The sequence below is a fragment of the Mus musculus genome, chromosome 14, assembly GCF_000001635.26.
Source record: "Mus musculus strain C57BL/6J chromosome 14, GRCm38.p6 C57BL/6J".
NCBI lineage: Eukaryota > Metazoa > Chordata > Mammalia > Rodentia > Muridae > Mus > Mus musculus.
The window spans coordinates 54,804,895-54,828,413 of record NC_000080.6 but is presented as its reverse complement, the minus strand read 5'-3'; the positions used below and the strand labels follow the sequence as shown (position 1 = coordinate 54,828,413).

General features: G+C 41.7%; 1 protein-coding gene and 1 pseudogene across 4 annotated transcripts in view; one reads left to right on the top strand and one right to left on the bottom strand.

Annotated features, from left to right (window-relative positions):
• Positions 1 to 23,519, bottom strand: part of Rnf212b (ring finger protein 212B) — a 70,770-nt gene that overhangs the window by 25,697 nt on the left and 21,554 nt on the right. For 2 of the 4 annotated variants that reach the window (XM_006519865.3, XM_006519867.3), the window contains exons 2-5: positions 14,129 to 14,403; positions 11,828 to 11,928; positions 8,825 to 8,877; positions 8,202 to 8,276 (exon numbers count right to left, since the gene is read on the bottom strand). In XM_006519865.3, the coding sequence (XP_006519928.1) occupies positions 8,202 to 8,276; positions 8,825 to 8,877; positions 11,828 to 11,927 (228 nt within the window). In that variant the 5' untranslated portion in view covers position 11,928; positions 14,129 to 14,403. Of the gene's footprint in view, positions 1 to 8,201; positions 8,277 to 8,824; positions 8,878 to 11,827; positions 11,929 to 14,128; positions 14,404 to 16,506; positions 16,728 to 23,519 lie in introns of those variants that run through there. The other 2 variants (XM_011245289.3, NM_001370899.1) reach the window with 2 other exon arrangements.
• Gm17772 lies at positions 22,318 to 22,671 on the top strand (annotated as a pseudogene).

The window sequence follows — 23,519 nt, the reverse complement described above, 5'->3', positions numbered from 1 at the left end:
AAAACAACAACAAAACCCCTCTTACTTGTATTTCTGTGTATGTAGATAGGTTTGTGTAGGGGCCCATGGAGGCCAGAAGAAGAGCTAGAATTACATGGGTACCAGGAACCAAATGCAGGTCTTCTGGAAGAGTAATGCATGCTCTCTTAGTAACAGCTATCACTGCAGCCCTTCAAAACTACTGATTGACTGGGGACTGTTGTACAGTATGGCAAAGTATGTATTTTGTCTTTGTCACTGGTTTTAACACAGAGGTCCTGACATGGTTTGGATCCTAAATATGCTTCAAAGGTTCTTGTGTTGAAGACTTCATCATCAGTCTGTGGCATTATTGGGAGGTGGCAAAATTCTAGTGAAGCCTCCTAGGAAAGGTTTACTAAAGGTAAGTCCTTAAAAGAATATGGAGACCCTACCCTCCCTTTCCTCCCTTTCTCTTACCATAAGATGGAACTCTGTTGGTTTGAAGTTAGCCTGGACTACTAGTGTTCCAGAAAAGCCAGGATTTCATAAAGAAATCCTGTCTCAAAAAAACAAAAGTCATTTAAGAGATTTTTTAAAAAATGTTGCAGACCAGAACCAAAATATCTTGTGCTGTTTTTAGTTCATTAAAAGCCATTCATTGCCCACTTTTATGTCTGACCTGATACTATCTTTGTGACTACTAAAACCTTTTAAAATGTAGCCTTGGCAGACCATTATCTATCACCAGTTTCAAAGGCTAAGAAGGTTGTAAGAAAGCATGTGAGACCAACAGCAGAATTTTTCTTGCTTTTTTGCTGTAACTCACCTACCTGTGTTTTCAACCAATGTACTGGTAAATGCCTGGCTTTAAGACTTTGTCCTAAAACTTATAAAACTTTATGCAACCACTTCCACATGAAACTTGCCCCTCCGGGCAATTTGAACCCATGCTGCCAGACTGTGGCCACTCATATTTATCTTGAGTAAACCGGGTTTTTATACTGTCTTTGAGGTGAGAGCTATGTTTTGCATTGACATTAAGTTGATTTTCTGAAGAATGCAGTGTGTCGTGAACACAGTTCCTAAAATTCATGGCACTGTCCTCAGTGAAAGTAGAATCCCAGTCCCTTTCAACCATGTCTGAATGTGTGTTAATGAGGTGATTCTAGATGAGATACAGTTGGCTGCTTGAGAAACCAGTATTGATTAGAGGGTTAGAACTTTCAGCCCTAGTCCTTCTCCTTTCTCCGCATATCGATGGAAAGGATAAAGGCTAAGAGTGTAAGTTCAGTCACCAATGGACAACTATTGAATTAGTGACACCCAGTGAAGGTTTGGGGCGCTTCTGAGTTGCTGAACAAGTTAGAAGGTGCTAAAAAGATGGGTCTGTTGCAAGAACAATACTAAACATCACATGGAAAAAGAAAAACCCGGATAGCTAAAACAATCTTGTACAATGAAAGAACATTCAGAGGTATCACAATCCCTGATCTCAAACTACACTATGAAGCTAAAGTCATAAAAAGCTTCATGACATTAGCATAAAAAGAGACAAACAGATCAATGGAATCAAGTCAAAGTCCCAGACATAAATCTACACACTTATGGATGCCTAATTTTTTGATAAAGAAGCCAGAAATATACAATGGACAAAAAGCATCTTCAGCAAACAGCCTGGTCTAACTGGATGTCAGCATGTAGAAGAATACAAACAGATCCATATCTATCACCCTGTATAAAATCCTCAACATAGGGGGCGATTGTTCCAGAGTCAATACCGAGCCACAATTCTCAAGCCTTCTTGCCCACCAATGCCAGACTTCCTCCAAGCCATGAGACAATCAAAGAGGAGTACGGGGTGACTGAGCTGGGGGAACCCAACAACTCAGCTGTTGTGAGGACCACCGTGATCAACATGCCCAGAGAGTTCTGTGCCTGACCATGTGGCCTGGTCCCTGTTCAATACACTCTTCTTCAACGCCTGCTGCCTGGGCTTCATTGCCTATGCCTACTCTGTGAAATTCAGGGACAGGAAGATGGTGGGCGATGTGATTGGAGCCCAGGCCTACGCCTCCACTGCCAAGTGCCTGAATATCAGCTCCCTGATCTTCAGCATCCTTATGGTCATTATCTGCATCATTATTTTCTCTACCACCTCTGTGGTAGTCTTTCAGTCGTTTTCACAAAGAACGCCACAATCTGGATTCTAGCTGCCTTGAGCTCCATGGTCCACATCTGGCCCTCCCCCTAGGCTGAAGCCTTGACCCTTTATCCTATGTGTATGTAAATGTTACCTTCACGTATCTGTCCACAGTGGATTCAATAAAGTGCACGTGGTGGCAAAAAAAAAAAAAAAAACAAAAAACCCTCAACATAAAACCAGACATACTGAACCTAACAGAAGAGAAAGTGGGAAAGAGCCTTGAATGCATCAGCACAGGAGACAATTTCCTGAACAGAAGACTGATAGCGTAAGCACTAAGACTGACAATAAATGAGACTTCATAAAACTGAAAAGCCTCTATAAGGCAAAAAGACAAAACAGCAGCCTAGAGAATGGGAAAAGATGTTCACCAACCCTACAGCTAACAGAGGACTAATATCTAAAATATATAAGGGAGACAAGGAATAAGACACCAACAAAAGAAATAACCCAATTAGAAAATAGGGTATAAAGAGGAAAGATAGCACTCAGAGGAATATAGTAGCTATTTAAGAGATGTACAGATGAAGATGAAGCCCAAAAGGAAACAGTACAAGCTGGTTAAGATAGTCAAAGAATATTTCTAAGCAGAGAAATAAGACTTCGGATATGGCAAAGAGATCATTTATAATAACAACAAAAAATATATTGATTTTGATGAGGACGTTGATGCCCTTAGTAGGGGCAGTTTATAATGCAACTGTTAGAAACCAGATCACAGAAGGCTGTTAAGAGTTCAGGAGGTAAAATAGACGAGAGATAATTACCCAGCAGTAAGGTCCAATATAGTGTTAAGACACTGTGGGGGATGACAATAAACTTTCCACTGTTAAGGCCAGCCAACTCTGATTTTACTCATATAATTCTGACTTCATCTCTCAACAGTATTTGACTCAGCTGACTCTATCTACCTTTGGGAACACTTTTCTTCCTTCATTTGACTTCTAGGACACCACATATTTTTGTTTTTACTTCTGATTATAGTTTTCCTAATTTCTCTTTTTCCACCTAATTGCTTGACATTGAAGGAACTCTACTTACATGATCTTATTTATCCCCAAGACTTATTTTCTCTATGTGTATGTGTTGGGGATGAGGATAGGGGATTGCACATGGATGGTACACAGCTCTGGTATTCTAACAGTATTGAGAAAGGTATACACCCTACCACTGAGCAACCCCCATCTAAGCTTTAGAAAGGGTTCCTGGCATTCTATGAACTCTTTTCCTATGCCCTGAGCTCCAGAATGAGCTCAGCCCTCCTGACGTGCCCACCTGGATTTCTGAGAAACATCTAAACCCTAATGTGTCTACATCTTCCTGGCAGATGCACGAGAAAATCAACCAGGAAAAAATGGTTGTAGATCTTTGAGGAAACAATAAAAACAAGGTAAAACCTTTTCTTGCTTTGTACCAGCAACATTACTTCTTCACTCTTTAGAAAATAAGTCATGCCAAATGTGGTATTGTACACCTTTAGAGGTAACGGTAGGTGGATCTCTGTGAATTGGAGACCAGTCTGGTTTAAATATTGAGTTCTAGGACAGACATGGCTATGTAGAGAGACCCTGTCTCAAAACAAAACAAAACAACACACACATACATACATACATACATCCTCCAAACAAACAAACAAACAAACCTACAAAACTAGCTTTGGGGCTCTTTACTTAGCTCCCTTAGGCTAGTTCCTACTTCCATTCCTAGAAGTGCCTTACTTATTTATTTATTTTAAAAGATTTATTTATATATGCATTTTATGTATGAGTGCTCTATCTGTATGTGCACCTGAATGCCAGAAGGGGGCATCGGATTCCATTGTAGATGGTTGTGATCCACCAGATAGGTACTGAGAATTGAACTCAAGACCCCTAGAAGAGCAGCTCTTAGCCACAAGTCATCTCTGCAGTTCTTCTCATTTGTTTGTTAGCTTATTTATTTATTGTTTGTATAAAAGTATTTTTCCTGAATGTATGTGTACGATGTTTATGCCTGTGGAGGTCAGAAAAGTGGGTATGATCCCTGGAACTAGAGTTATGGATGGCAGTGAACCACCATGTGGGTTTTGGGAACTGAACATAGATCTTGCAAGAACAAGTGTTCTTAATCATGGAGCCATCTCTCTAGCCACTCCCCTTTAAAAATAGGCTGTCTATTTCCAATGACTAACTGAAAAGGAATTACTTTTTCTCTCCGTCTCCTGGCAGCAGCTAGTATTTTCACTTAACCTGTACTATGTTTTTTCTTAAACATTAATAAAATTGCCCTTGAGCTTTCAGAATATAAAACAAAACACAAGTAATGACCATGACCTTCTCTGGGGTGTGTGTGTGTGTCTTGAGAATCAACCCAGGCCTTTCTACCTGCTGGGAAAGGCCTCTGCTACTGAGCTATAACCTTCATGCTTTTTTCCCTTTCTGCTGCCAACACTGATTCAGTGCAAGCCATCTGCTTAGGTTTTTCCCTCCTGACTGGTCTCCTTGCCTGTACTCTTAACCTATTTATTGCCTAGTTACTCAACAGCCATATTCTCTTTTAAAACTGTATACCATGTAACATAATTTCCTTGTTAAAAAAACATTCCAATAGTGCAAGTTAAAATTAAATTTCTTGTCAGGATCTCCAAGTACCTCCTTCTCTGACCTTCAATAACCTTCCTCTTACCTGTCCTTACACCTCAGTCATTTACAAGCATTTCTATTTTTGTTTTATTTGTTTGTTTTTTGAGTGAGGATCTCTCTGTGTAGTCCCGGCTGTCTTGGAACTTGCTATGTAGACCAAGCTGACCTCAAAATCCCAGAGGAGTCCCCCTACCTCTGCTTCCCAGTGCTGGGATCAAATGTTTTTTGCCACCACACCTGGCTCTACAAACCATTTCTTATGAAAATAATTTAGGTCAGACATCTAGTTAGACATTAAGTGCTACAAAGATGCATCTGCCTTTAAAAAGTGAGAAAAACAGATAAATCAGATATGTGAAGATATAAATAATTTTTAGAGTTAAGTATATTGCAGGGTTAAAAGCAATATAGAGTACAAGAACTAAGACAAACTTCTGCTACAGGAATCATGGAGGCTTTACTAGAGAAGAACACTACTGCATGCATTTGAAAGGTGCCTACCTGTGAGTAAAGATGGGGCTTTATGGTTTAGGAAGATAAAACTTGCAGGCTCTTACAAGCTTTTCAATTCCCTTGGAAAGTTTAGAGTGGAGTCAAGAATTCAAAACAGGAAGCTTTATCAAGAACTATAACAGAGAAGAAAAAATGTCCTTGTTGAGTCATTATTGAGAATGGAAATGGACACTTAGAGCAATATTCCATTCACTCGTTTTAGGGCAGTGTTTTGGATGTCTATTCAGTATTAGAAACTATTCAAGAGAACAACAGACTAAACTGACCAAATCTCTGTCCTCACAGAGCTGTATTTCAGTGCAGGATTCAGAGGTAAACAAGCACACAAGACAATAGACAGGAGTTGTGATAAACACAAGACACAAAGTAGATGCTGGAGCAGCTTCTACGATGCTAGGGAAGATCCTTCTGACACTTTAAGCAGAAGCTTGAATGACGCAGTTTAGGAGTAGGCACCACATCAGTTACTCAACTTCACAGACTAGGAAAATATATTTTCAGATTGCTGACTTAACCAAACTGACCCATCACTAAAGTGATGATTAACTAATCATTTCTATTTATTTTACCTTGATTATCTGACCATGTATAATTGGTCCCGTGATTAGGCAGGTTAAGATTCAGACTATACATAATTTCTTTACTGATCATTAACTAACTGTGGGATTAAATATTAACCAAAGTTCCACTCTTTCTCTTGTTCAAGTGACCTCTTTTACATTTCTCCTTGGGTCTCAGTTGGATTTTAGCTACTCACAACATTGAATATATCTCAACATAATGGCTCATCCAAGTGACTAAGATAGCTAAGGCCAATGCTTTAATTCTGCTTACTGTATTTCCAGAGCTAAGATTGGTGGCTGGGGAAACACTAATGATAACTTTCATGTTTAGAAAAGGCATACTTAAGCTGGTTGTGGTGGGACTTGCCTGTGATCCCAATTCTTGGGAAATGGAGGAAGAACAATCACAAGTTTAAGGTAAGGTCATCCTTGGCTATCTAGGAAGCTCAAAGCCATCCTGGGCTATAATGAGACCTGTCTAAAAAAATGCTTTCTTAAGAAGAGCAACTGATACTGGTAGAGAGTTTGCTTGGTATGTGTGGGACTCTGAATTTGACTCCCAGCAATACACCACACAAAACAATAAGGCAAAGACTATCAAAGCCAAGGGTGGTTTAGGTACATGCCTTGTACTGAATGCCTTGTATGGCATTCAGGAGACAGGGGCATAAGGTTTGTGCATTTGAGGTTAGCCTAGCCTACAAACTGAGATTCTTTCTCAAAACAAAAACAAAAAACTAACATGCTAGAGCTAGAGCCCAGGTGGTTAAGTGATAGCCCAGTATGTGTAAAACCATGGGTTCTACACCCAATACATATAAACCTAGAGTGGCAGGACATTCCTAAATTCTCAGCATGCAAGAAGAGGAAAAAGGATCAGAAATACAGGATTGTCCTTAGCTACAAAGTGAATTATAGCATACAAGAGACCTTTTCTTGGGCCAGAGAGATGGTTCAGTGGGAAAAGGCACTAGCCACAAAACCAGATGACAGGAGTTTAATCCACAGCACCCATGTGCTGGAAAAAGAGGAGAGCTGACTCCTGCAAGGCGTCCTACATCTTTGCTGTGGTATGCCATGGTCCTTTCTCTAACATACAGGCACACATACAGAGCACACAGCTGTGAGTTCCAAGAGTGGGGTGGAGGGAAGGCTCCCTTTGTGGACAACAAGCAAAAAAAAAAAAAGATAGTAATCGCGGATTTGGCACAGTGGTAGAGCACTTGCTAAGCATGTAGAGGGCCTAGGGTCTAATAACCAACGCAGTATCAATAAAATGAAGTGATAAAATCTTTCCAAATTAGATATTTATCTTGTGTGCCCACACACACATACATGCACATAGAGGTAAGAGAACAACTTTCGCAAGGCAGTTCTCTCCTTCCATTATATGGGTTCCAGAGATTAAACTCAGACTGTCAGCTTGGCAGCAAGTGCCTTTACCCACTGAGCCATCTCTCCAGCTTGAAAAAGTCTGAAGAGTTGTTCCAAAAGAGGTAACCCATAATACTAAAAATCATCTCAGCAGAGAGCTAGAAAGTGAAAACTTGAAAATTAAAGTCTTTACAACTTGAGAACTCTCTCAGATAACGACAGTACCCTCTCGCTGCCTTTTGCTATATTCTACTACTCCTGATCATGTCAGTCATTCACCAGCATACGAGACATCAGGAAAGAAAAATATTTTCTGACATTCAAGCAACTGGTTGTTAACACCAAATAAAGTTGAATATTATTGCAAAGGTTACTGAAAAACAAAGACTAAGATACATGTTCATGGATGTAGGTCTGTAAGCAAAAGGTCACAAGTTAAATTACCAAATCCATGCTTTGTAGGCCTATACATGCAATTTTTTAAGAAAATGCCTCTGTCTGCAGAGAAAGATGATAAGGTTCCTTAGAGCACTGCTGAGTCACGAGAACTGGTTCCTAGAATTAGGAACTACAAAGTAAGATTCAATTAAATTGCAGTTTTGACTGCATACCATAGATTCTGGATCAGTAAAAAGTTAACTGGTAGAGATTTGTATCAGGTAAGAAAGCAAAGAGAGCAGTTACTCTCCACTGTGTACAAAGATCTTTTAAAGAGAAACTCCCTGCCTGGTGGTGGTGACACAAACCTGTAATCCAGGCGGACGCAGAAGGTGGATTTCTGAGCTCCAAGCAAGTTCCAGAACAGCCAGGGCTAACACAAAGAAACCCTGTCTCAAAAGAGATGGGGGGCTCCCCTCACCCTTTTCTTGGAGATAGGGGTTCTATGTACCCAGTTGTACTCACTAATGACCAAGGTGGCCTTGAGCTTACAGCAGTAAGACCTTTTCTTCCTTTTGGTTCTCATACCTGAGAGATGTGACTAAAGCATTGCAAAGCTGTCTCTACAGGGCTTTTGAAGAACTTCTTTTCTTGAGGCTTTAGCTATGAAGAGAGGAGGACATGGTGAGAATAGCCACAACAAAATGAAAGAAACTGGGCTGGTGAGATGGCTCACCGGGTAAGAGTACTGACTGCTCTCCCGAAGGTCCTGAGTTCAAATCCCAGCAACCACATGGTGGTTCACAACCACCCATAAAGAGATCTGACACCCTCTTCTAGTGCAGATGAAGTCAGCTACAGTGTACTTATGTATATTAATAAATAAATCTTTGGGCTGGAGCAAGCAGGGACTGAGTAAGTGGGTCTGACCGGAGTAAGCAGAGGTCCTAAAAATTCAATTTTCAACAACCACATCAAGGCTCACAACCATCTGTACAGCTACAGTGTACTTACATACATAAAATAAATAAATACATCTTTCAAAAAAATTAAAGAAACTAGTGACATTAGAATTAAATAAATACCTTTTTATAACTGCTGTCTATAAATTTGTTGCTTCTTTTTGTTTTAAGATGCTCATTACCTGTGTTATGTACTTCCTACAGGCCAGAGACTAGATGACACAGTTTATGAAAAAGGTAAAAACTTACATTATCAGAAAGAGCCAGATGCTTGCAAAGATTTCCACAAACAGCACATTTTTCTGAAAGGAAAAAGGAAAAAAATATTCGTTCTTAAGGGCAGGAGGTAAGATTTTCCTAAAGTACATAGTGGCTGTCAAGTAGGCTAGCAAGAAAAAAAAAAAAGATTCTTAACTAAATTTAGATTATCACTGTGCTATAAAACTATTTTACCTTAATCTCTGTTCTCTAAATCAGCATTTCCACACAAATGTGTTGAAGCACGAGGGCCTACACCCTGACTCTCTCTATCTTCTTTCCTTTGTTTTAGAGACAAGGTTTCATAAATGTAGACCAGACTAGCCTGAAACTTGTAGCAACTCTCCTGTCTCAGGCTCCTGAGTACTAGGACTACTGGTATTCATTGGTAGTTTCTGTTTTGCCAACAAAAGTACAGGAATACATTTGCAAGTGTTCTCGGACAAATACAAGAGTGGTTTTCATTTCAGGTGACTTTTTAAAAAATATTTATTTTATGAATGTTTTGCCTTTGTGTCTGCCTGTGTACGTGTTTACATGTTTGGTGCCTAAGGAAATCAGAAGAAGGTGTCAGATCCTCTCAACTGGAGTTATGGAACAGTTGTGAGCCACCATATGGGTGCTCAGAATTGAACCTAGGTTCTCTAGAAAAAAGGTTAGTGTTTTTACCCACTGAGCCATCTCTCCTCTGAGGGAGAGGCAGGCACACAATGGGCACTGTAAGAGGCTGGCTCACCAGTTATCCTACCCTGTTGTCACTTTGTTAATATTCCTGGGTCTAGAAGTTCTCCTGCTCTTATTCTTCAACTAATGCAATCTGAAAGAAACAGAAAGTACACTTCCTAAGCTCTCCTTATACAATGCAGTATTAGCAGTGGATGATAAATGTCACAGGGCCATGGATGAGGCTCAGTGACAGAAACTGGTTTAGCATGCATGACCCTAGGTTCATCCATGAAAAAAGAAAAGATAAATGCCACAGCAGGAAAAAGCATTAGATGGCTTTATGCTTTGCAGAGACAATCACTCCAAAGTGGGCTGCTGTAACCACACTGAACAGTCTCATTGCATCAGCAGATAACCCAAAAGGGTCATGAGACTCATACGAGGCAAAAGTTCTCCAGATACTATTTAACATCACTGTTCTTTCCTTGGGGAATAAAGTTTCTTTCCCAGTCTGCCCTATATACTGATCTCAGTATGAGCCAGCAAGTGAAAAATATTCTATTTAAAAGAAAAACAACCTTCTAGAGCTTTCTAGAACCAACAGGGTAACAGCTCAGGATCCTTACCCTGGTGGACAGACATTTCTACCATTTTGCTACTGCCTACCTCTAGCTTCGTCTTTCACCATTTTTACCTTTCTCTATTCTATCTCAACTCTGTGTAAGCATCTGCACTGTAATTCAATGATGTCATGTTATTACACATGCTACTGTTCTAAATTGTTTTAAAAGATGTGTTTTTATTTTATATACATGAGTATTTGCCTGCATGTAAGTATATGTACCATTTGTGATGTGTCCCTAGTGCCTGTGGAGGCCAGAAGAGGGCATCAGATCCCCAGAAGTAGAGTTACAGATGGTTATGAGGCACCTTGTGAGTATTGGGAACTAAACACACATCCGTTGCCAGAGCAGCAAGTGCTCCTAACCACAGAGCCATCTGTCCAGTCCCCAGTTGTAAGTTAAAATGATCTTTGCCAAACTTGGCAAACCCTACTGTAGCAGAATGTCTTCTATGATATTTTCCTTAATCAAAGCATCCTGTCCTAAGTAGGGGAAACTCCGTTTTCTGGGATTTGTATAGTTTACAGGGTTGTTGTTACACTTGTTCTCAGACAGAATCTGTATGTTGCCCATACTGGCCTTCAAACTCCTCTGTGCCAGTAACCAACCCCTTGACTGAGCCTCCCTAGCAGCTATAATCATAACCACCATGCCAGCTCACCCAGCCCTAAGAATTTTCACATTAATAAAAGAAAATAGTGATTAGGGGTGTAGCTCAGAGTATTTGTCTAGCATCCTAGAGATTCTGGGTTCATTTCCCAATGCTCACTCCAATATAAAACCTTAAACTCAACTCTTTCTTGAGACAGGGTCTCATTTTGTAGCTCTGGCTGGCCTGGAACTCAGAGATCTGCTTGACTTTGCCTCTCCAGTGTTGTGATTAAAGGCATTTGTCACCATGTTCCACCTGGCCTTTAAGTTTCCTTTCTAAAACTTGATAGTTGTAAGAAGTTGGCAATCATTTATTCTCTCAGATAATTTCCTCATTGATAAAATAGCTCTGCCAGTAATTACTACCAAAGGCTGTGGTGAAGATTATGCTGGAGGCTGGGTTTGGTGGTACACAGCTGAAATCCCAGCATTTGGGAGGCTGGGGCAGGAAGATGGTGAGTTCAAGGACAGTTAAAGCTATAGAGTAAGATCCTGCCTCATAAACAACAGAAAAAGCAAAAATTATTCTTAAAAATCTGTTAATTGAAAATAAACATTGTAACTTATTTGTTTAACTGTATGGGGGCTTAGGGTGTAAGCAGATGCAAAGCCCTAGTTCTAGGGGAGTCAGGGGGGAGGGTATGGGGGACTTTTGGGATAGCACTAGAAATGTAAATGAAGAAAATACCAAATAAATAAATAAATAAATAAATAAATAAATAAATAAATAAATAGTACTAGTTCTATACTTAGTACTGCCAAATAAAGAAATAGGAAATTGCTTATTAAACTCCAAGGTATCAACATCATTTTTCACCCAGTATGACATTTCCCGACACAACTCAAAAGACTGAAGAGTAACACTATTGCTAAATCAGTTAGTGCCATTCTTTTATTAATGGGTTCCTTTAATTTCTAAAATGAACCTACATACAGAATCCGTATTATCACTGATGCCTACTAAATGACATTTATTCTACATCACAAAGAGAAATGGCTACTCATTATATCTAAGTTAAACATTTTGGGATAAATCTGAAAAGAAGCCACTCACCCAAAGTCATACACTTTTTACAGAAAATATGGCCACAGCTGGTGACAAAGAAATGGGCCCCATCTTTTCGGAAACACTGGTTGCAATGAAACCAATCCATTCTGGACCAGATAGAGAAAAAGAATAAGAATAATGTAGGGCATAACATAATTATACCTATTACAATAACACTGCTTACCGTTTACTGGGTGTGGGAACAAATTTTTGGGCATTACATTTGTCTGTAGGGATATACATATGAGAAAAAAGTCACCAAACTACCTTCACTATATGCCAGAGAACATGTGTGTGTGTGTGTGTGTGTGTGTGTGTGTGTGTGTGTGTGTGTGTGTGTAAGTAGAAAAGTAATAGGAAGTCAGAAATGAGGCTTTTTTTCTCCCTCTTGGAGTGGTATAGTTAAGTATCTATATTTATATGTTTGCCTTTACTGTAACTCGCTTTTGTTTTGTAAGTTTTGTAGCTTAACTCATAGTTCAATTTATAACTAGAAAAACAATCTTTTAAAAAATGAAAAAAAGCCATATTTGTGAGGTGCTATGGCTCAAACTAGAGCCTCATGAACATTAAACAAGTACACCACCACTGAGCCCCAGCCCAGCCCGTGTCTTTACTCATAGGGCAGAGAAAGCAGCCAATAGGCAGTGGTGGATCAGACAGACCACACTTGGGCACGTCTTATAAAAGTGAAGCAGTTGATGATAAGAGTCTCAGCTAACACAGCCTCCCCCACAGAAACCCAGTCACAGATCAAGAAGGTGTCTTAAGTCATGACCAGGCTCATCCCCACCCCTCCCACACATGGACACACGATATACATGATTATAACCACACCTAACCAATTTATCCAAAATTCCATCTTTACTGGTAATTCTGGAATTAGAATCCAATTCTCCTGATTCTGTAGAAAATACATGTTCCTACATTAAACAGTCCTTCCGTTCACATGGTACTCATATGGTACGATTTTTTTTTCTAACAGCAATTTTTGCATAATTTAAATATATATCCAAACAAAAGTTATTTTGTGGGGTTGGAAAAAAAAGTTTATTTCATGGGTGGAGCGAACATGTGCCACAGGCAAGTGTAGAGGTCCCAGTTAACTTCTGAGAATTGTTTCTCTCTTCCCTCCATGTTGATTCTGGGAAGTATGAGCTCTACATAAATGGCAACTACTTTTACCCATTGGGCCATCCTGTTGGCCCACTTTGTAGGAGTTGTTTATTTGTTTTGTTTTTTCAGACAGGGTTTCTCTGTGTAGCCCAAGCTGTTCTGGAATTTGCTCTGCAGACCAGGCTGTAGGAGTTTTTTTTAATGAAGAAACTGACATTTGAAAACAGCCCTGGGCTCTAAAAACCACAACAAAATATGTTGGATATGCTAGTTAATATTTATTAATTAGCATAATATAATTGATCGACTTTTATAAATAATACATCTATAAATATAATTCTTAATATAAATTAATATTTAAGCTGTTAAAATAAAACAAGTTTCTTCCTCGCTATCACAATCCTCTCTGAACAATTCATTTTTAGAGTGCCAGTTTATGCAGAGGCTTACAAAGTCAATGAGGTTACTTTGCACCCCATCTTTAGAGATTCTGCCACTTAGCCAGTGAAGTGGCATGCACTTTCAGTCCAAGAACTTGGAAAACAGAGGCAGGTGGACCTCTGAGATTTCAAGGCCAGCCAGAGTTAGATAGTAAGACCCTGTGTCAAGAAATAAAACAAAATGAAATAAAAATCTGCCGTTTAAGATTTATGATCGATGGAGCTGGAGAGATGGCTCATCGGTTAAGAGGGACAAGGGTAGGGTGACTTGAGTTTGATACCTGGGGTCCACAGGTAGAACAGATTCCCACAGGCTGCCCCATGCCTTCCACGTGTGCGCCACGGCAAGCGAACCACCACCCGGTAACTATTCGCATGCCCCACACTCAACTACACAAATAAATGTAAAATGTTCTTTAATTTACTAAATGGTAGGGTGAGGTGGCGTAGGACGTTAATCCTGGCACTTGGAGGGCAGACGCAGGCAGACTGACTGTGAGTTGGAGGCCAGCCTGGTCTACACAGTGAGTTCCAGGGCAGCCTGGGGTATGTAGTGAGAACCTGTCAATGAATGAATGAATGAGCAAATAAATATCTAAATAAGCCGTCCCCACAGCACCAAGCTGGGGGTGGGGGTGGGGGTTCCAGTCGCGGCTACACTTAAGTGGTAAGCGGCCATGCCTGGCTTGGGTAAGAGGCCGCCAGCCTTCACGCGGCCTCCAGCTCGACCCTTTCTAGCTCGTGCCCCTACCAGCTTGGCAGCCGGGTTCCAACGTTTCTGTTCTCAGACCATCCGGTTCTCTCCCTCACGAGGCACAGGAAACGGCGGGAAAACAAGCAGCCTCCGCCCAGGGCACGGCCACCAGGTTCGAAGCTGCGCACGCCAGATTGAACCAGCACGCGGTGGGGGCGGGGCGGGGCGCTGATCCTCCTGCGCAGCCGCAGAAGCAGCCAGGCCTCGACAGACAGGTGGGTCCTACGGTGGCCTGATAAGTCCAGGAGGTCTTCGAAGCAGCCCCTTGTTACCTACCATGGAAGCAGAGAGGGAAAAATGAGCCTATTAATGTTCCAGCAAACGACCCCCAAAACAAAAAGAAACGGAGTCGCAAGGCCATAGAAGCTTTGGCATAATCTAAAATGAAATAGAAATAATGGCAGCTTTAAAAGTACAGCATTGCGGGGCATGATAGCACACGCCTTTAATCCCAGCACTTGGGAGGCAGAGGCAGGCAGATTTCTGAGTTCGAGGCTAGCCTGGTCTACAAAGTGAGTTCCAGGACAGCCAGGGCTATACAGAGAAACCCTGTCTCGAAAAACAAAACAAAACAAAAGTACAGCATAAATTCGAAATAGAAAAACTAAGAAGTTGTTATGTGGATAGAGGCTGATTGGCTATAAACTCACAACAAACAGACCTCCAGAAAAAAAGTTTAGCTTTTTGGGGTTGTTTGTTTGTTTGTTTGTTTGTTTGAATAAATGAACCCAGCCCTGGCGGTATGCTTGGGAGGGTGAAGACGGAGGATGGAAGATCTCAGCTTCACCCCTGCCTAGTTACAACCTGTGATACTCAAGGCCCTATACTCAAAAAAGAAAAGAAAAGGGGAGCAAAAGGAGATGGGAAGAGAAGAAAAAAAAAACGATAAAAAGGAAAGAAAATAAACATTTCCACTGCGCTGGTTGTCGGTGTTTCTTTTGTTTTTAGGTCAGCTTGGTCTAGATAGTAAGCTCCAGTCTATCCTGGGCTACATACAGCAAACCCTGTCTCTAAAAATTAAAGAAAAAAGATGAAAACCAACCAAACAAGAATAACCTATGGGGAGAAAACCCCATATCTGTGTGTGGAAACACACTTTATTTAAATGCTAAAGTATAGAGCACCTATAAGATTTTAGAAACATGTAATTTTAGAAGCGTAACAATAAACATACAGAAGCCTGCTAGTGGTGGCCACGCCTTTAATCCCAATAAAGGGAATCACTCTTGTTCACCTCCAATAAAGAGAGCTGTGTCACTGAACACTATCTCCCGAGAAGCCTGTTTCTCCCACATCTAGATGACCAAGTTTCTGTCTAACCCACCTGCATGGTAAGCTTCTTTCCCTCCTGTCCAGCCCTGTGTGCAAAGGTGCCTTTGCGCACACCTGAGGGCAGAAGCAGACCCAGGCCAGCATCACCTCTCCAGCATCCCTCTCAACAAAACAACAAACAAAAAACATTTCTGCTTAAAGAGCACACATAAAAACCCAGTGGTGGGGGGCAAAACCCACCATAGGTGAAATTTGATGCTAAGTGACAAATTGTGGAATCCACTTATATAATACAAGGCTAATACGTTTAAAATACAGGGAGCTTTTAAAAATGTTAACAACATTATAAAACTTGAATCAAATAGATGAATGGTTAGTCCCTAGAAAAGAATAAAAATGACATGTAAGGACTGGGAGTCCACCTCAGTGTTAGGTCATTTGCCTAGTGTGCATAAGACCCTGTGTTCAAGCCACTGCAAAAGCAACACCCTTTGAATGGTTTAAACTATTTTATTTATTGTGGCTATTGTTATTATTAGTGTGTGTGCATGTGGAAGTTGTAGGGGGTCAAAGACAACATTTTGGAGTTGGTTCTAACCTTTCACCATGGGCCTCATGATTGAATTTAGACTTATATGGTGTATTAGTAAGGTTTTCTTCTTTTTTAAAAAAATATTTATTCTTTTCTCTTTGTATCACTTTTTTAAAAAGATTTATTTATTTATTTTATGTATGTGAGTACACTGTAGCTGTACAGATGGTTGTGAGCCTTTATGTGGTTGTTGGGAATTAAAATTTTAGGACCTCTGTTCACTCCTGTCAGTCCCTGCTCACTCAGGCCCAAAGATTTATTTATTATTATACATAAGTACACTGTAGCTGACTTCAGACACACCAGAAGAAGGCGTCAGATCTCATTACAGATGGTTTTGAGCCACCATGTGGTTGCTGGGATTTGAACTCAGGATCTTCAGAAGAGCAGTCAGTGCTCTTACCTGCTGAGCCATCTTGCCAGCCTTTAGGAAGATTTTCTATTGCTGTGAAAAGACACCATGACCATGACAACTCTTAATAAGGAAAATGTTTAATTGGGACTGGCTTACAGCTGAAAGGTCTAGTCCATTATAATCACGACAGGAAGCATGGCAGCATGCTGGCAGACATGGTGCTGGAGAAGGAGCTGGCAGTTCTTCATCTGGATCTACAGGCAACAGGTCTTCCTGAGACGGTGAGCCACTGAGCCTGGGCTTGACCTTCTGAGACCTCAAATTGTGCGGGTTTTTTCTATTGTTCCTTGCTAAGGCGGTTACTTTTCTTTATAGACCTGCGAAAGAGTGAACGGCAATAACCACACAGCAGAGTCAATACTGGGCTGTTTTGAGATTTCCTCTGCCAAGGCAACTCATCCAAAACTCTTCAATTTAGCTTCAGGCAGACTTTTCAGACCCAGGCAGAAATCAGCCACGTTCTTTGGCAAAATATCACAAGAATGGTCTCTCAGACACAAATTAGTATTCTTCTCCCCTGGAACCTCTTGAGCCAGGCCTCCACAGTTTAAATCTCTCTCAGCACCTCTGTCTTCCACGTTCCTACTAGAATAGCCCATTCCATCCCACATAAAGCATTCAACTAATTCTAATGCAAAGTTTCAAAGTCCACATTTCTCCAAACAAAAGCATGGTTGTGGTGTCTCTTCAAAGCAATAAAACCCTAAGGAAGGCACATGGCAAACTCTTTTGCCCACTGAGCCATCTCACCAAGCCCCTTAAAACATTTTAGAAACTTTATAACCTCACTTTTAATAAGAAACATACCAGTGAAAATGCCATCAAAGTATCACTTTCCATCTGTTAGGCTCAGGGAAATTCTGTTACCCAGATATGGGAGAACAGTCTCATATATTGTAGGATGAGTATGTCAAATGGTGATGGCCGTAAGAAGGTGATGTGCGCTCAGCAGTGGCAGCCAGAGCCTGAGAATCCTGCGTTTGAAGACAGCTGCACCTTGTAGCAGCAAGTGTGAAAATGGCAGCAGGCTCTCTTCTGACGGCCACCATGGTAATTTCACGGCCCCAGGAAGAAAATCGGTCCTTGTCACAGGCCCTGGGACCAGAAGGAAGGCCCAGCAGCTAAAAGAAAGCTCAGACCTCCAGGCACAGCGCACAACAGGCTGCTTTGGCTGAACTTCAATGGGACCCAGAAGCCATGACAAGACTATGAGAGTTTTCCCACCGTTCTCCTTCCATTTCCTCCATTTTCACAGCAACACTGAGAGAGGAGGGCAACAGGCATGCAGAAACAGCCCTTCGAGACTACCCTCAGGTTTCTCATTCACCGAATCTGATAGTTCCCTCTCCGGGTTAGTCTCAGTTTACACTTCATTTGAAAACACACACACACACACACACACACACACACACACACACACACACACACACACACACTTCCTACCCAATCAGTACCTACTGGGCTTTACATACTAGGATACACAAGATTTGAACAGAAAGACTCACTGGATCACTCTTTGGGGTTGGAAAAAGAGAAAAACTTGAGTCCGGTCCAGGTAGAGTCTAGCTCCCAGCTGGCTCCCGCCTGTGTCACTACCCAGCTCCTAGACACTATTTGGAGAAGGAATACTGTTCTCGAGACTCACCAGAGTCTCACAGGAGACCTGCCACATCAAGGAAAATTTTCCGAGTTCCCATTTCTCCTGCTCTAAGGTCTGCTGTTCTCTGTGTGGGGAATTTGTTGAGGGTGGGACAAGGCTGCGGCTCCTGTTCCAGGACCCATTATTACTCCTGCCTCTGCCTTTGAGAGCAACTGCTTCAGTTTCTTTTTTTTTTTTTTTCTTTTTTTTTTTTTTTGGTTTTTCGAGACAGGGTTTCTCTGTATAGCCCTGGCTGTCCTGGAGCTCACTTTGTAGACCAGGCTGGCCTCGAACTCAGAAATCTGCCTGCCTCTGCCTCCCAAGTGCTGGGATTAAAGGTGTGCTCCACCACGTCCGGCACTGCTTCAGTTTCCAGAGGGAGACTTGCCCCAGACTTTCTGACTTGTCAGAAATGGGAGCAGTTTCTGCTCCTGGAATCAGTGGCTTGCTCTCTACAGACTTGTTCTGCAGGGGACTGCTCTTAGTTGGCATTCCCAGACCTCTGAGAGCTGTCAAGCACTTGCTGATATCTCTCAGCTGACACCCTAAAGCCAATGGAGAGCACAGAACTGTAGTATCTGTAACCTCTCATAGCTGGCACCCCCAAATCTTTCTGAGAGGACAAGTTGTCACACAATGTTGTAAAAGTATCTTTTACTCTCCTGTAGTAATTGTCATCTCAGAGGCTGACTGCGTCTGTCTGCTAACCTAGGCCTAGCCCTGGAAGCTTCTAGCTTTTGTGCAATCTTATCTAGGCCTAGACTGTTTTGAACCTCTGAGACTTGCTCCTGATAAGCTCGGCCCTTCTTAGTTCCTCTTGCTGGCTGTTTCAACTCAGCTCCTCTGGCTCAAACTCCTCTCCAAGCTGACTCATCTGGCATCTTCTTTCAGCCTCTGACATTTTGCTCAGCTTGGCCTCAAACTAACTTTGGCGATCTGTTCTAATCTTTTGGCTTTCCATTCTCTGACTCATCTGTCTTCACCTGTGTCTGGCTTGTTCTCTCTTCAACCTGTCTCTGTGAAACTCTCCCAGTCAAACCTCTGCCTCCTCTGCCTCCTCTGCTCTTCTCTTTCTCTGCCCTACTCCTTAAGTAGCTCCCTTTTCCTCCCTCTTCTCAGGAGAGTTGGGCACACCCTGTTCTGTCATAGCTTTCTTTGATTTGTCACTTTGTCTGTCACTCAATTGGATATCACTTTCAAACTCGGGTGCTTCCTTCTACAAACTTCAGTGTTTGGAATTAAAGGTGTGTACTAAGGTTGTGTCTGTATTCCAACCAGAGGGTTAAAGGTGTGTGTGCTAAGGGCTGAGCCACACCACAACTAGAAAAAGGATTTTTTTAAAAAATTTTCTTCAGTAAGTAACATAATCTTGGGGTTCACAGTATTATCAAATATCCTGCAACACAATGTTTTACTGTCTTTTGCTGTGAAGAGACATCATGACCAAGACAACTTATAGAAGAAACCATTTGACTAGGGGCGTCCTTAAGGTTTCAGAAGGTTAGTTCATGACAGTCATGACAGGGAGAATGACAACAGACAGGAAGTTATGATGCTTGGGGAAGTAGTTAAATGATTACATCTGATTCACAAGCATGAAGCAGAAAGGAAAAGAAGAGGAGGAGGAGGAAGAGGAAGAAGAGGAGGTGGAGGAGAAGAGGAGGAGGAGAAGAAGGAGGAGGAGGAGAAAGGGAGGAGGAGAAGGAGGAGGAGGAAGAGGAGGAGGAGGAGGAGAAGAAGGAGAAGAAGAAGAAGAAGAAGAAGAAGAAGAAGAAGAAGAAGAAGAAGAAGAAGAAGAAGAAGAAGAAGAAGAAGAAGAAGAAGACGACGACGACGACGACGACGACTTGGTCTGGCATGGTATGGTCTTTTGAAACTCTAAAGCCAACCCCAGTGTCACACCTCCTCCAACAAATCCACACAGCTCCCAATCCTTTCCAAAACAGCCACTAACTAGGAACCAAGCATTCAAATGTATGTCTATAGGGATCAGTCTCATTCGAACCACCACATGCCATCTCTTTGTTTGGCATCTTGTTGCCGCCAAGGGTCTCTAACTCTGCATTCTTGTTAGAACTGTTACTCTTGTGTGGCAAACAGAAGTTCCCCCATTTTCCCATTGTTATCTGTCTACTCCGTTCTTGGAGAGAGAGCAGGACAAGATCATTTTGTAGCCCAGGCTGTCCTTGAATTTGTAATCATCCTGCTTTGGTCTACAGAGTAGCTATGAGTGTAGGCCTTCAAATCCAGGCCCAACTCTATCATTTAAAACGATTCTTTTTTTAGGTTGATTTGATTTGATTTGATTTGATTTGATTTGATTTGATTTGATTTGATGTGTATGAGTGTTTTGCGTGCATGCACATGCATGCACCATGTGTGTACCTGGTGCCCACGGAGATCAGAATGTAGCATCAGATGCCCTGGAACCAGAGTTACAGGTAGTTGTGAACTGCTATGTGGATGCTAGGAATTGAACCCAGGCCTCTGTAAGAGCAACAAATGCTCTTAAACACTGAGCCATTTCTCCACCCCTCTACTACTATTTAAAAATTATTACTTTAAGAAAAGATTTATTATTTGTGGGTATGTTCATACATACACTTCCAACCCTTAAATTTGTTGCTATCAGCCGGGCATTGGTGGCGTATGCCTTTAATCCCAGCACTCAGGAGACAGAGGCAGGTGGATTTCTGAGTCTGAGGCCAGCCTAGTCTAGAGAGTGAGTTCCAGGACAGCCAGAGCTACACAGAGAAACCCTGTCTCGAAAAAAAAAAAAAACAAAAAAAGAAAAAAAGAAAAAAATTAGTTGCTATCTTTGCGTGTATATTCATGTGTGTGTGATGTGATGACCAAGAAGATACACCTATGGGAAGTAGTCAGGCTGTAAGGCACTCAGCGTCATCAGTTGTTAAGGAAGTACAAACAGTTCCACACTTGTAGAATAGCTCATCCTTTATGTGGAGATAATGAATGTCAGGCAGGCTATAGAGAGCTCCACACACTGCTGGACGAAGAGTAAAATGCTATGCCTGTTACAGAACACAGTATGGCTCCTCACAGAGTTAAATACACATCTAACCACTCTCCCATATTATCCAGCAAGTACAGTGTCAGGAACCTATCTAACCCAAAGAATTGAAACCCAAACAGATACTGCCTACCCAAATTCAAAGCGGCAGTATTCACAGTAGCCCAGATGTAGAAACAGCTAAAGGTTACCTAACAGATAATAGATGAACAGTGTGGTTGATTCCTACAGTGAAGTGTCATTTCACAGAAGATCAACCAGAGTTCTGGTTGATGGTCTTCCTGCCTTTCCTCCCTAAATGCTTACAGATTACAGTGCTGAGAGATTATAGACATTACACTCGGCAGAAGCGAACTTCAGATCTGGATTATCACATAAACCTTGAAAACATGAGCTTAATCAAAACAAGCTGAGCACAAGAGAGGAAAATATTATACGATTCCATTTATGTGAAATATCTACAGTATTCAAATTCACAAACCCAGAAGCGGTTTGACATTGGAAGGGAGTGGGAGGAGATGAGAAATAAGTTATTGCTAAATAATAATAAGTAGCTAAATTGCTACCTTCTTTCTGAGTTTTCTACTTAGATCTCACAGCAAATGATGGGGGCGCCAGTTGATTAAATTATGTATGTGTGATCTTATGTAGATGAGAGGTAACACCTACAGCCACAACTAAGAGGTCTACAAAAAAAGATACACTGAAAATCATGATAAATGAAAGTGGAGTCCTGGGGCATGGAGAGGTGACTCAGCAATTAAAAAAAGGAAAGAAAAGGAAAGGAAAAGAAAGAAAGAAAAGACAAGTCCTGCTACCAGGCTTTTCCAACCCCACCTCTTACTTTCACCACCTACTAATACTGATAACCTACGCATCCACTGAAGGGTTAATCCATTGGTCGTGTCAAAGCCATCATGGTCCAGTCACATCACGAAAGCTCACAAGCTGGTAACCATTGCCCAGCACATAACTCTAACTTAACACCCCACCCATTAACTGCCAAAAATCTTCTGTGCATTTCAAAGTACAAAGTCCATCTAGCCAACTCTAAGAATAGTCACAGTGCTAATGGTTCTAACAATGTTCAAACGCTGTTAAAAAGTTTCATTTGAGACTCAGAGAAAACTCCAGGCTACAAATCCCTATAAAACCAGAAAGTGGAACCTGGAGCTGTGAGCTATTAAGGGTTAGCCTGATCTAATCTTCCCTGAAATCTGGTTCCTTGTCAGGAATTATGATGGGAACCCTCGTGACCCGTAAAGATATCCCCCCACCCCCACCCCCGTGGATGAAAGTTCCCTAAGACTTGAAAGATCCAGAAGTATTCCAGGTCCAGTCACTGGTGCTAAAATCTCTGTTTGGCCCACAGGGATCTTGAATGCAGGTGAGCCAGGCCGTGTTTGAGCTGAAGAATCTGGAATCTTCCTAAGAACTTACCAAGCTCTTAATTTATGGCTCTCAAAACAAGCTTCGGGCTGAGTGGATGCTTCAGTCCATGGCTGAGAGGTGCTGCCTGCGCCAGCAAAGAAGAATGCTCACGCTGGAGGAAACCGTGAAGACCCTGGAGCTAGGCCAGTGTACGGAGTGAAGCCAGTTTCCAGTCATTTTGTCTCCCACCTGGACACAGGTTATGCTGTGGCCAGTGTTTGGTTCTGGCGTGATTTTTAACTTCGTTACATCCTAACAAGATATTTCTGGATCCCTGCTGTGCATTCTGATGTGAATATCTCTTTTCTTTTTTTTTTTTTTTCCATTTTTTATTAGGTATTTAGCTCATTTACATTTCCAATGCTATACCAAAAGTCCCCCATATCCTCCCACCCCCACTCCCCTGCCCACCCACTCCCCCTTTTTGGCCCTGGTGTTCCCCTGTACTGGGGCATATAAAGTTTGCAAGTCCAATGGGCCTCTCTTTCCAGTGATGGCCGACTAGGCCATCTTTTGATATATATGCATATCTCTTTTCTAAGGTTATTACTCTAACTAAATAATAAAATTTAAATGATTAAAATGCATGTCATCATTAAAATATGAAAAGAGCAAAAAAAAAAAAAAAGCAAATTACATACTTCCAACACACAGAATAAACCTCCCTGTTCCAAAAGGACAGGATACATGAATAGGAATCTTGGACCAAAGCAAACCCAAACAGACACTAAGTCCTGTAGCTTCATGTGCTGCATCTGGGACGTGTGGACCCCAAAGGTCCTACATGATCCTTCTCCTATGGCCACATGAAGTCTCTCCTGAGCTAACTGCTTGGTGCCTGCATCTTTCCTCAGCAGACAGTCTATAGTCCTGTATCTCCAGCTTCCTAGGTTCCACTGAGTCTCAGGCTTCACTCTCACAGCTTACAAGCACCCTCTCAGAGGCCGCCGAGGTGGTTTCTGATTCTGCCACATACTGTCTGGCCTTCCTTTGCAATCTAGGTGGAAG